The sequence below is a fragment of the Zalophus californianus genome, chromosome 3 (assembly GCF_009762305.2).
Source record: "Zalophus californianus isolate mZalCal1 chromosome 3, mZalCal1.pri.v2, whole genome shotgun sequence".
Lineage (NCBI taxonomy): Eukaryota > Metazoa > Chordata > Mammalia > Carnivora > Otariidae > Zalophus > Zalophus californianus.
In genome coordinates, this window is record NC_045597.1 from 55,280,667 (window position 1) to 55,295,468 (window position 14,802).

At 35.6% G+C, this 14,802-nt stretch overlaps 1 protein-coding gene across 1 annotated transcript in view; it reads right to left on the reverse strand.

The window, feature by feature from the left end:
* Positions 1-2,269: 2,269 nt before the first annotated feature.
* NUFIP1 (nuclear FMR1 interacting protein 1) overlaps positions 2,270-14,802 on the reverse strand; it is a 47,971-nt gene continuing 35,438 nt past the window's right edge. The window contains exons 8-10 of the mRNA XM_027590568.2: positions 11,750-11,866; positions 4,321-4,538; positions 2,270-2,910 (exon numbers count right to left, since the gene is read on the reverse strand). Of these exons, the coding sequence (XP_027446369.1) occupies positions 2,794-2,910; positions 4,321-4,538; positions 11,750-11,866 (452 nt within the window). The 3' untranslated portion in view covers positions 2,270-2,793. The remainder of the gene's footprint in view (positions 2,911-4,320; positions 4,539-11,749; positions 11,867-14,802) is intronic.

The window sequence follows — 14,802 nt, forward strand, 5'->3', positions numbered from 1 at the left end:
AGGAGACGCCCGAGTGGGTAAGTGCAAGAACGCTAACGGAGAAGAGTGGAAGATACAGCCACTGTATCTGCAAACTCAGAGAAAAGAATAACCACTAAAGGAAGAGCAATAGGTTTAATTCTTTCCAAAGCACTAGAAAGAAAAACTAAGAGAAAAAACAATACTCAATCATGCTGCTGAAATGCTGAAGTAAGATACAAAATAAGATGGCAGGGATGGTCCAAACATTTCAACAATTCCAATTAATATAAATGGATTAAATTCCCCAGACACTATTACACTGAACTCCCAAAAAGCTATTCTGACTACATTAACTGGGGGAAATAGGTCAATGCAGAGAGTACTGAGGACAAATGAGTATTTCGCAGTTATAAAAGGCACAACTCACCAAGAGTCATCATATAATGCTTTCTTTCACATTCAGAAATCAATTCATTATATGAACAGTAAGACAGGAATGCAGACTGTATGAACAATAACAAGCTAAATCTAAAAAACTTTGTATCCAAGATTAGGCACCCCTCCCCCCCAAAACACTCACAGAGTATTTACAAATATTGACCATGTATTCCATAAAGTAGAAACCACATGGGCTGTATTCTAGGTGCTTAAAAATTTTAAACACACTTGAAAAATTCCTGGGTTAAATAAAAAGGCAAATGAATCTGAAATTATCCACTTAGAAATAAAAAAATACATAAAATAAAAAATATAAAAAATATATATTTATATATAATTTATATTATATAATAATTATATTATTATATATTATATAATTCTAAAATATAAAATATATATAAATATATTTAAAAATATAAAATAAATAAAATAAAAATAGTCACCAGAGCTCAAGGTGTACTGCCAGACACATAGCCAAGGCAGTACTCAGAAGAGCATTTTCAGTCTTAAATACATTTATTAGAAAGCAAGAGAAATTGAAAATAAAACTTTTTGCACAACGCACTTTAAAGCAGTGATTGTGAACATTCCTGAAGTTACAGGGGTCTGTGAAAGCAACCTAGGAGTCTGAATTCCGTATTTAAAGTCTATGGAATTTGCATGCCAACCTATGATAAAACTATAGACTAAATCATATGTTAGAGTATCATCCCAGTTTTGTAATACTGGTTACTTCATCCTGATGAGATGAATTGGTGTAAGAGTCACAGCTATGAATAATATAAAAATTAAACTGAGTTCCTTAAAGTCAGGCAAGGCCTCATTCATTTTTATATTCTCAAACCATGCTTACTGGCAGCACATAAGTAGGCACTCAACAGTGTTATATAAACTGAATTAAGTAAGGTACTGGACAGATAATTTTCTAAAACATGGGATTCACTGGAGGAGGAGAATGAAACAGAATAAGAAGGTCTGTATGGTGGTTACAAAGTTGGGAAACACTGACCTAAATATGAATTTTGATCGCAGGTCTGTAATATCATAGTGTTACATGCCAGGTGCTCTAGGATTCTGGATAGGATCTTACAAACATATAGGAGCAAGAGGTCTTTCCTCAGGGCCGCCATCAGCTTTCTTGCCTTTTTCTTGCAGGCAAGATTCATGGGCTTCAATAATCACAATGTCAGATAAAGTCAATTTTTCAACTCCAAGAGACTGATTTTTAAAAACCCCATCAAAAGGGGAGGGCTCCAGCTCTAGCTAGCACAAGTGACTAGAACATAAGATCAAAATCTCTGGTATTAAAGGACTCAAAAAGATCTATTTATTTAAAACATTTAAAAAGGGTTCAATTAATATGCTCATAGGATGAATTTTAATTAAATCTTAAAACTGGTTTTAAGGTTTTATATTATTTCACAAACTACTGTTTTGGCTATAAATTAGATGGACTTCATCAAGTCCAAGTAACATGCTTTATATAGTTTTCAACAGAGAAATTAAAAAGGTCCAACTGCGAACCATACCACAAAGAAGCACTTTCAGTGAATCTAAACATACACAAAGGCCTATCTATATTAATATTCCAAACATTCAATATTTGAAATACTTATTTAGTGCCAATAGGTGAATTTCAAAATGTCCTTTGAAATAAACAGGGAAATTTTAAAATATAAATTTTTTAAATTTCAAGACCTTCTGAGTATATTAATTTGATATGGTTTATTTTTAAAATAATCCCAGGGCACCTGGGTGGCTCAGTCAGTTAAGCGGTTGCCTTCGGCTCAGGTCATGATCCCAGGGTTCTGGGATCGAGCCCCGCATCAGGCTTCCTGCTCAGCGAAGAGCCTGCTTTTCCCTCTCCCTCTGCCTGCCGCTCTGCTTACTTATGCTTACTCTCTGTTAAATAAATAAAAATCTTTAAATTAAAAAAAATAATAATAATCCCCCTTGCTACAGTTAAAGAATGATTCTTGCTCTCCTGCATTAGAAACAAAATGACTGTACTTCTCTCCCTAACCTACAGTTTTGCTCAGCTGAATGTAACATTTTTTTAAAACTTTTTTCTTTACTACTAAACCAGAATCTTCAATTCTTAACTGTCCCCAGAGCAGATTTCCTTACCTGACAACAATACATACAAATAAATATAAATAAAAAATAGAATTCTGCCAACAAATACTATGCACAACCCCAACAATACAGACACAGTCTTAAAAAATCAGTTATGTATTTATTTGCATAGATTCAAAAGGAAGAATAAAAAATCCAACATAATATCCCATGAAGTCTACAATTTAATTACTAATCCAGTTTTTTGTTTTTTAAAAAGGTTTCCTCCACTAACATTAGGATGGGACTATTTCACATGAGTGCTGAAACATCAAATACTTATACATCTTTAGTTTTTGGAGAATTAGTATTAAGTCCAAAAAAGTCCTTTTTGATGATGTACCGAACACACTGCAAAATCACATTTCTTTCATGTCGAATGTCTGGAGCTAAAAGCTAAAAAATAATAAATAAAAGGATTAGCTGGTAAATAAAATATATCCAAGAAACAGAATCTAAAATATTATGTGTCTTCTCCATACAAAGAACACAGAACAATAAAGATATATATACTTATATACTTATAATAATTTATAATAAATTTGTAATATAATACCTATTTAAATAGATACTATATTTAAATTATTTTGTTAAAAAAATAATGTAAGAACATTTCCTTTTAACTTATACCAAGACTATCTAGCTTTTTAAACAACACAAATGTTCACATTTGGGGTCCTCTCTAGGAGTATCTAACAAAGGACAGGAAATACAGGTTTAAAAGTCTGCAATTCTTTAATCTACAAATCATGTCAAAGAGGACCCTCCTAAACCCAAACCTACAAACAGTAAAGAAATTGATAAGCAGATATAATAAATGTAGTAATGATGAAACCAGCAGTAAAAAAATCTCAACATTCCTGGACTTTCACAACTTTTCATTTTTGTGCTTATTGTAATTGAAGGAAATCTAAAAATCCCTGGTATTTATAAGAAATACACAACCAAGGAATCATATGTGATTTGCCGAGAAGGATAAGATCAATTTATTTTCTGATGTCATCAGTGTAGTTTAGAAACATTACAAAGGAATGAACGTTCAGTGAAGAGATAATTTAATTTACCACTTACAAGGTAAGTATTTTAAAAATGCAATTTACTTTATATAAGCACTGAAATTCACAAAATAGAGAGTCCATTTCAGATCAGTTTAAACAAGAAGCAACTGTGTCTGCATGTAAGACCTCAAAGGTATAACCACAGAATACTAGCTATAGCATAAACATTTAGCTGACAGGGCAAAAACAACTTTCACACACATTGTCAACAGTTCTACAACTCTAGTAAAAATTTTGGACTATTTTCTATTACTTTTAGCATGAAAGAACTGGATCTTTGAACAGCCTCATGTCCATTACTCAGAATCAAAAGATGTGCTGCTTCCTCTTTTAAAATGTGAAGAAATAGATTTTTTAGCACATCACACTAAGAATAAAGCCAATAATGCACAAAATAAACACATAAAAACCTCTTTCTCCCTTCAGTCGGCCTTTGTATTTAGTTGTGATTTCAATGGAAACTTTAAAAACGTCAGTACACCTCCATACATATTTCCTTACCAGTTAAATCTATAGATTCTTTTATTTTCAGCAGTTTTGAAAAGTGTCACTATTCCACATTTACTGAACATCAGCTGTATTCCAAATGCAGCTTCAATATTAAGATACACAAATGAGTCTTCAAGGAGCAAATGTCTTTGGTAAACTTTAAAAACATGCATGTATGAACCCATGCAGAAACCCAGTGGCTCTATCTTCACCATCTGAGAAGAATACAAAGATTAGAATGTAAAGAAAAATCATTTACCATTTCCAGGAGATATGGATGGTGTGTCCTTGGTTCAAACAACGTTTGATAGTTGTGATAATCTTTTTTTCTCTTAGGGTTTGTCTTTTTAAAACTTTTCTTTTGGTTCTCATACTTTCTAGCAGTCACTTTAGCATTGGGACTTGGTCTCTTAGGAGTATTGCTATGAAGAACCTCATCCTCCACCAGAATGTCTGCTTCAGTCTTAATGGGAGCTTCTAAATGTAATGAGAAACAAATACAAAGATAACAACAAACAGCAGGTAAACTTCCAAAAATAACCAAAAAAGCCATAATACTCCCCCAAGCAGCCATAATACTGGCTATTTATTAATAAAAACTAGGCATTTTCAACATAGTATGATATTTTTCAAAGCGGAAATATAACTGCCAAGAACTGAAGAGATTACCACAAACAGTTACAGAAAGTGATCTCTATGAAGGAAATAATACCAGATGGAAACTCACAAAGGAATGAAGAGTGTCAGAAATAGTCAATATGTGGATAAATACAAGACACTTTTTCTGATTTGAAAAAGGTTTTAAAGATAACTGACGAGTCTAAGCAAAAATAATAACAATGTATGTGGGATTCATAACATCTGTAGGAAAACCTGGTAACAATAGCACAAAGGGAAGAGGAGAGTGTAAGTATATTGCTGTAAAATTCTTCAATTCTATACAAAGTGGTATAATATCACTGAAAGTAGACTGTGAAAAGCTGAAGCTGCATACTATAAACTCCAGATAGACCAACTCCTAAAAAGTAAAACAAAGAGGTTAAATGAATAAACCCATATTTGTATTGCCCCAATAGTAAGGCAGCATACATCCAAAGGCAGGAAAAGAAGGAAAACAGAACAAAAAGGTGACACAAAAAGAAACAAGCCATATCAATAATTACAATACATATAAATAGTTTAAACATCCCACTTAAAAGGGTGAGTGGTCAGACTGGGGCGGGGTGGTGGAGAACAACAAGACAACTACATACCAATTACATACTGACTACAAGAAACCAACTTTAAATTGTAGGCAGTTCTTGCTTTCACAAACAGAACTGAGATTAAATCTCAGTTACCAAGGAAGTACAAAGCAAGGGCTGCCTGTGACCAGGCACAGGTTAAAAGTAAAAGGAGGAAAGAAAATACCATGCATACACCAATCATAAAAAAGCTGGATTGGCTATATCAATATCAGACAAAGGAGACTTCAGAACAAGGACTATCACCAGGGACAAAGAAGGACAGTTCGAAACGATAAAGAAATCAATTCATCAAGAAAGCAAAACAGTAACACCTAATAACAGAGTTCCACCATACATTTAGCAAAAGCTCACAGAGCTGAAACAAGAAACAGACAAATCCATTATTAAGGTGGGAGACTTTTAACACTCTGCTCTCAGTAACTGAAGAACAATTAAATAGAAAATGAGCAGGGAAGGGCGCCTGGGTGGCTCCGTCGTTAAGCGTCTGTCTTAGGCTCAGGTCATGGTCCTAGGGTCCTGCTCTGCGGGAAGCCTGCTTCTCCCTCTCCCACTCCCCCTGCTTGTGTTCCCTCTCTCGCTGTGTCTCTGTCAAATAAATGAATAAAATCTTAAAAAAAAAAAAAAAAGAAAGAAAGAAAGAAAGAAAGGAAAGAGAGAGAGAGAGAGAGAGAGAGAGAAAGAAAGAAAGAAAGAAAGAAAGAAAGAAAGAAAGAAAGAAAGAAAGAAAGAAAGAAAGAAAAAGAAAGAAAGACAGACAGACAGACAATGAGCAGGGATATAGAAGACCTGAGTACCACTTACAACTCCAACTGACACTCAACCCAGTACACATTTCTGTCAAGTTCACATGAACATTCACTTGTGTTAGGCTATAAAACAAGTTTCAATAAACTGGAAAAACAAAAAACAAAAAGACCCTGAAAAGTGTAAAAAGTATGCTCTCTGACCATAACAGAATTAAAGCAAAATCATTAACAGAAAACTATCTAGAAAACCTCCAAATCTCTGGAAACTACACAATATGCATCTAAATAAGCCATGTGTTAAAGAACAAATCACAAGAGACATTAGAAAATATTTTTAAAACAATAAAAATGAAAACATAACATAAATTTGTAGGCAGCTAAGGCAATGCATGGAGGCAAATTTATAGCTTTGATTGCTTTTATTAGAAATGAAGAAAAAAGAAAAAAGTTTAAAATTAAAAAAAAAAGAAATGAAGAGAAGCCTAAAATTAATTATCTGAACTTCCACTACAGGAGGCAGAGAGTGAGAAGGGAAGAAATAACAGAGTGAAAATCAACGATTTAGAAACGGCCAACAAAAAAAAAAAAATCAATAAAGCCAGAAGTTGGTACACTCTGAAAAGATTAACAAAATAAACAGCTAGCAAGACTGATCAAGAAAAAAAGAAAAAAATACCATTTAATAATATGAGGAATCAAAGGACATTACTATAGATCCTACAGATATCACAAGAAAATATTGTGAGCAACCTTATGCCAATAAATTTAATAACTTAAGCAGCAATGTCCACAATAGCCAAACCGTGGAAAGAGCCAAGATGTCCATCAACAGATGAATGGATAAAGAAGATGTGGTATATATACACAATGGAATATTATGCAGCCATAAAAAGGAATGAGATCTTGCCACTTGCAATGACATGGATGGAACTGGAGGGTGTTATGCTGAGTGAAATAAGTCAATCAGAGAAAGACATGTATCATATGACCTCGCTGATATGAGGAATTTTTAACCTCAGGAAACAAACTGAGGGTTGCTGGAGTGGTGGGGGGTGGGAGGGATGGGGTGGCTGGGTGACAGACATTGGGGAGGGTATGTGCTATGGTGAGCGCTGTGAATTGTGCAAGACTGTTGAATCACAGATCAGTACTTCTGAAACAAATAATGCAATATATGTTAAGAAAAAAAAAAGAAGATAGCAGGAGGGGAAGAATGAAGGGAAGTAAGTCGGAGGGGGAGATGAACCATGAGAGACGATGGACTCTGAAAAACAAACTGAGGTTTCTAGAGGGGAGGGGGTTGGGGGGATGGGTTAGCCTGGTGATGGGTAGTAAAGAGGGCACATTCTGCGTGGAGCACTGGGTGTTATGCACAAACAATGAATCATGGAACACTACATCAAAAACTAATGATGTATGGTGATTAACATAATAAAAAATTTAAAAAAAATTTCACAACTTAGATGAAACAGATTTTTTTGAAAAACAAATTACCAAAGCTGAACAAGAAAAAACAGAAAATCTGAACAGTCCTACACCTATTAAGGAAATTTAATTCATAATTTAAAATCTACCTCCCCCCAAATGGCAGGTACAGATGACTCCACTATTGAATTCTACAAACAAGAAAAAATAGTAGCAATCCTACACAAACCCTTAAAAAATAGGAAGAGCAAACAGATCCCAACTCATACCCAATCCAGACAAAGCCATTACAAGAAAAGAAAAACGCAGATCAATAATCCTTCATGAACATAGAGGTAAAAATCTTTAATAAATTATTAGCAAATCAAATCCAGCAATGTATTAAAAAGGTAATACACCATGACTAAGTAGATTTTATTCCAAGAATACAAGATTGGTTTGATACTTGAAAATCAATGTATTTCACCATATTAACAGAATAAAGAAGAAAAACTATGATTAATTAAAAACGCACAGGTTTTAAGGATCCCCTCCTATCACCCCTAAAATGGTTATTCTGTATTTTTGACAAGCTGATGTGATATAAAGAGTTCTATTCTAGAAGTCTGGAGACTGGGTTCAATTGCCTGGACAAGAGTGTAGGAGTCTAATCATACCCCTCAAAACCTTTATGAGTCTAATCATAACCCAGGTGTTACATAGGACCAATGTGTTAAGTTTGAAGGGAAGTATAGAGTAAGTGTTAGAAGCACAAACCCTGGTCCCAAACTGTTAAGTTCAAGTTCTAGTTCCATCACATACTACTTGTGATCTTGGAGCAACCTACTTATCTCTGCCTAAATATTCTCATAAATAATGGCACCTGCTTCATGAGGTTATTGCAATAATTAGATGAGTAAAGCACATAAAATAGGGCCTGACACTGAATAAGCACTATATAAGAATTTGCTATGATGGGGGCACCTGGGTGGCTCAGTTGGTTAAGCATCCCACTCTTGATTTCAGCTCACGTCATGATCTTGGGGTTGTAAGACTGAGTCCCCAGGCTGGCCTCTGTGCTAAGCATGGAGTCTGCTTGAGATCCTCTCTCCCCCTCCACCCCACTCGAGTGCACATGAGCGTGCATGCTATCTCAAAAAAAAAAAAAAAAATTTTCTGTGATGACAGTGGTTTTGATGTGCCTTCAAAGTGATGGAAAAAAGAAAAACAAAAAAAAAAAGAAAAAGAGAAATGTAACTGTGTGAGAATGGAGCAAAGAATTCAAAGTGGTTTTTAGAGTCCAAAACTATGGGAATAATAACAAAAGGCAAAAAGAAAAACCAGGGTACTATTTTCTATTATTTCCTTCCCCTTCAAGTGTTAATCCTCCGGGTACCTGGGTGGCTCAGTTGGTTAAGCTGCCTTCGGCCCAGGTAGCAATCCTGGAGTCCCGGGATACAGCCCTGCGATGGGCTCCCTGCTCAGTGGGGAGTCTGCTTCACCCTCTGCCCCTCCCCCTGTAAATAAAATCTTAAAAAAAAAAAAAAAGTATTGATGTTCTAATCCAGAAATACAAAAGTCAAATGAATCAGAGCTTACATTGTCTATTTTCTGCTAAGGAATGAGGAACTGGAACTTTTTATATTTTTCTTGAGGCTCACAATATTTCCCAGCTTAAGTATCATATTTTAATGCAATATTTATCAAACCACTGAATTTTTTCAAACCTATAAATCACACTTTTTGGTTTGTGGCCTTTTAAAATGAGTTTTCAATTTGGAGGACCCCCAGTCATAGCCCAAACCAGTTTGAAAAAAACAATTTTGGAGAGCTACAAAACTATGCTTAACTTCTAACATTGCAAAACAAAAACAGAAAACTAACATGCAAAATCCGGAACAGATATCAAACTAATATTTGGAAATATTACTCATTGAAATTTTCTTTCCTATGTATACCTTAATGATTCTGATGTCCGCAGAGCCAAGCATAGCCTCTTGTTTTGCTTCAGTGTTTCTTGAGGGACCCCTTCCTTGTTTAAAACTCTTTCTGGAAAAGCACTAGTCATGTTTAAGATCCTCTATACACTTTTGTATTAATTCCTAAGTTGAGACAGATCGTAACTATGATGATACAATTGTTAAAATCTGTGAGGAATCAAACTGCTCCTCTCTATTTAGAATCCACTTAAATAAGCAGTCTTCTAGATGCTATTCATGGTTCAGAGAAAGCCCACTTTATTTCTTTGGTTTATTTCTTCCAAAGTCCCTATGTGTCAACAGCCTACCCTATAACCAGAATTTACAATGGCAGTTGGAAACTTGCTTGAGACCTGGATGGCTTAATAAAGCTGAATTCAAACTGCATACAATAATTTTTAAGCCTTAGGAATGTAAAGCAAGGGCTTTTTCCTTCAGGCAGAGCATTTTAGACAATTAGTAAAAAATTCATATAAGATAAAATTTATCTTTTAATAGATAATATCTTCTCTTACCTACAAGAAAAAGCTATGCATTTCTGTGCAGGAAGACAGCAAATGTAACACAGAGAACGACTATAATGAAAGGCAGGCAATACAGTTGGCTTTTTTTAGATTTTTAAGTCCCTAAACCTAGGCTTTACATCAGCTCTCCCACATACTAGCTTTGTAAACTTGTCTTCTTTAAGCTTAAGTTTCTACAAATGAAGTAGTGGGACCTCAAAGATGCCTCCCAGTTTCCTTTCTTCCTTCTAATTTAAAAATGGTGGCAGCCTCAAAATGAAGACATGAGGGACACCTGGGTGGCTCAGTTGGTTAAGTGTCTGCCTTTAGCTCAGGTCATGATCCCAGTGTCCTGGGATCAAGTCCCTCATGTGCTCCTTGCTCAGCAGGGAACCTGCTTTTCTGCCCGCCTGCCGCTCCCCCCCCCCCGCTTGTGTGCACGCAAATAAAGACATGAGAATGAAAGTATTAAATGTTTTATCTTAAGAGAGAGAAGAGAGCATTAGTATAGCTTGTTTTTATAAGATTCAGTACTAATCTGGTAATAGCTTTCATTGCTATCACCTGTCATAAATACAAGTGATAAGCAGGAAATGTAATATGTGTTTAAAGAATAACTCCATCTTCATATCAGTGTACTGGAAACAAGAGTAAAGAAATAAATACTGTTTTTCTTAAAATCAAAATAAAAACAAGAGGCAACCATCTGTTAAGAAATACTCCAATAAAACCAAAGTAGTTTATATTTCAAAATTCAAGTAGCTTTTAACCAGCTACCACAGTAAACCATGGTCCATTAAAAAAGAAGAAAAAAATCCCTATGTTACCGATACATCTAAACATTATCCTTCATATTAAATCCCAACTCTTTCTCCTTCGTACATCTTCCAACTATACAAACAGTGATTATCTCTAGCTTAATCAACATTAAAAGTGCCGCCATCTTCATCCAATTACACTCAAATCTTCCCTTCGTTCTACACACTCACTTGTAGGCCCTGTATTCTTACCTTCAATACAGCTCTTATTGTGATTACACATCTTGTCCAGAGACATAGACACATGAATTCTCTCCTGGCTGGTAAAGCCCAAATAAATTGACCGTGCAGAGCCAGGTTTCCACAACAGAAGAGCAAAGACTTATTCACTAAACGTATGCTGATTATCTCTATGAACCTTGGGTTTACAATTGCCACACTACAACGGATCAGTAACATACTCACAACTTTTAGGTGACCCTAAAAAAAGATTCTAGATTAAGCTGGTTTGTTGTCATCTTTAAAGGTTAGACACATATCCTGAACTGTACATCACTGGCTACTCAGAAAGAACCTTGAAAGGATTCCATTTCATCCAGTCTTTAAAACACACAGGCTGATTCGACACACGTAGAGGGTTACTGTGTTCTCCAAATGAGGTAATTTACGTAAATGTGTTCCATTAAAAAAAAACAACACTCTATAAACATGTAAGGAATTCTGTCATCCACTTTGTCACAAAGGACCTCTCTTCACCTGCCAAAGGTGCTATAAACATGTGAGACAAGGGCTCTTGAGAGTAGAAAAAAGACATTCACTTTCTTTTCTGTATCTTTTAGAATTTTGATTCCATTAATGGAATATTAGCTCTTCCCCTTCCTATTCTGTCATTATATTATTTATATTATTTTGCCTTTTTCTCCCACAACTGAGCAATACATTTCCTCATTTCTTAAGTTTTCCTTTATCCCATGCTAACATCAAATGAAAAATGTGAAGATTAAAGAATGTGCTTGACATATCTTGTCTAACGATTGAGGCTATGACTCACCTTCTGGCTCACTCTCTGACCCTGAGAGATTGCCATAGCTGCTCATTAGTGAGCACAGGGCTGGTGTCACTTCTTTGGGTATAACAGTACGTGGTGGTTTCTCCTCTTTATCAGACTCTGAAACAGAACAGGAAAGTAAAACAGTATACCAAACATATCCACCACCATAAAAAAGAAAGCTGTCAGCCCCCCCAACTCCTTCATATGTTAGTGAAAAGTCACTTTGGATCATTTCCTTAATCTTCCCCAAAAACAAAATTCAGGAAACCTGAACATTTTCCCTTGGTTTAAACCACCGTGGTCAGAGAAGCTACTTGCCCCAAAGAGAAGACAGAAGGCCAATGGAAGCTATAACACAGCTCAGTTACTTACCATGCTTCACAGGTTATGGAATTTGGGCCTTCTCTAAATTAATTATACAGTCTTAACTACTAATTAATTTATTCTACTTTATTTAGGCTATTATGCTATTAATTAATTTTATTAAGGTAGTAGAAAGGCCAGGGCCAGAAATTCATTTAACTTCACTGGATTAGGATGATTGACTATAAAAATTAGATTTAGGAATAAATAATATAAAAATATCTACCTTTTTTGTTTTTATTTTTTTTTATTTGAGAGAGAGAGAAAAAGAGAGAGATTAGGAGAACAAATGGGAGGAGGGGCAGAGGGAGGAGTAGACTCCCTGCGGAGCAGGGAACCTGACGTGGGGCTCCATCCCAGGGCCCTGGGACCATGACCTGAGCCGAAGGCAGACACTTAACTGACTGAGCCACCTAGGCGCCCTGCCTTTTTTTTTTTTTTTTTTTGGTTTTCAGTTTTATTTTCAGTAGGCAAAAAGGACAGGAGCTCTTACTGTTCTTGGGCAATTAATTTCACATTTCACTCATTTTGAATTAGTTTTAGAATACTTTGAAGACTACTACCATCATACAATTGTTGCTGTTGGATTTTTCTAAGGGTAACAGAAGGTATCAGCTATAAAATGCTGTCAACACTGCCTCTAATCAAGGACTTAAAGCTGTGCCTGAGAAAGAGACTTCACACATATATACACATACACACACACACACACACACACACACACACACACACACACACTTTTTTTAGAGAGAGACAGCACAAGCAACTGGGGGGTGGGGCACAGGGAGAGGGAGAGAATCTTAAGAAGGCTCCACGCTCAGCACGGAGCCTGACGCAGGGCTCGATCTGATGACCGAGATCATGACCTGAGCTGAAATCAAGTGTGGGACGCTTAACCAACTGAGCCACGCAGGTACCCTGAGACTTTATATTTTTAAGACAGCAAGTTGGCAGACTAGGAACCCCAAGAGGGAGAATCCAACCCTTTATGTAAGTAGAGAACATATGTAGCCTAATAGCAATGTTTAATGAACTCTGTGCTCCAAGGAGAGCAGGTCCTTAGAAGAACAAAATGAAATTATTTTAACTGCTAACTATACCTAGAATCTCAATTACTACAGTGACTTCATGTGGATTACCTTAAAGTCAGCAGTGTTTGATCAAATATATCACAAATACGTTTGTGAAAAATTAACCCAGTTAAGTGTGATTATGGCGTGCAGAAACATTTCATGATTAAAAAAAAATTGGGAGTATACAGCACTACAATTTTCAGAATATATGATGATTAGGTGTTTTGTTATTTATATGGTCTTTAAGAAATTTGATACATTTACCAATTAATTATCTTAATTTTATTTTGTGCAGATACAAAATACAGTTGAGGGCACAAATAATATTTAAACCATTCCATATATAAAGGTTTAGTCAAAGAGTTATGCTGAAATGAATTCACCCAAAGTTTTTATCATTTAGAACTTCTAAGAACTTAAGTAAACAAGCCAAGCCAGAGAATTTGGCAAGAATCAAAGAGCCTGCCAAAGGTAGTGTTTGATCAGAGCCCAGTTAGCCTGGTTGTAGCCTCAGGATACCACCTATTACATTTGTTTTTGGCAGCTCTAAAAATGTATTAAATCTAGTCTAAACAACCAATAAAAAATAAAACCTCACTGAAGAATGAAGACAGGAAGTAACCGGTCTATGTAATGTACCAGCTCAACCCACAACCAATATGAAACGTTTCAAGACAGCATTTAACATTCACCAAGTCAGTCCAGGGGAAAACAAAACAGGCCAGTAGGAATGGGGGTACTTCCATGTGAATATAGACCTACCACCTGCTGGTGGATGAAGTGAAATCCCCCCTCCTCCACCCATCCACGCTACCCAGCACCACGCCCTCTGAAAACTGCTCCTTGTCGATTTTAAGCTAACTTACTATCTTTTCTCATGAACTAAGGGGAAAGAAAAATAATGCAGTTCTACATAAAAATTACTAGTGGACTAAACAGAAATCTACAACAGTATTAATATGGAGACTGTTCATCTCACTGAACAATGATAAGCCAAACTATTATTTCCTTCGAAGACCCAAAGAGAGGTATTAAAAAGCATAATACAGTTGACTACAATGCTCTTTAAAAGTACAATCTTATTTAATCCTTTGGAGGCATCATTTTCACTATTCATTACAGATGATGAAACCAAAATTCAGAGAATCTGAGTTAACTTTAACTTCAGGCAACAAAATTATACAACAGTTGGACAAAGTTAATTCTGGGCTATCTGACTCCAAATCCCAATTCTTAACTAATGGGCTACAATCTCTCCTACAGATACATAAAGTCCTCATATTAAAATGAAGCCATCCTACCAAAATGTCTCTATGGTCAATAATAATGCCAATAAATGTCTTCTTCCAGTTATAGTTCCGTTTCTCTGTTGCCTGTTACAGCAAAACTCTGACTCCAAATCCCAATTCTTAACTAATGGGCTAGAATCTGTCCTACAGATACATAAAGTCCTTTTATTAAGATGAAGCCATCCTACCAAAATGTCTCTATGGTCAGTAATAATGATAATAAATGTCTTCTTCCAGCTATGGTTCCATTTCTCTGTTCCCTTTTATAGCCGAACTCTAAACAACTATCTGATGTACTGAGACGTAAACAAGTACAAGCTACAGGAGG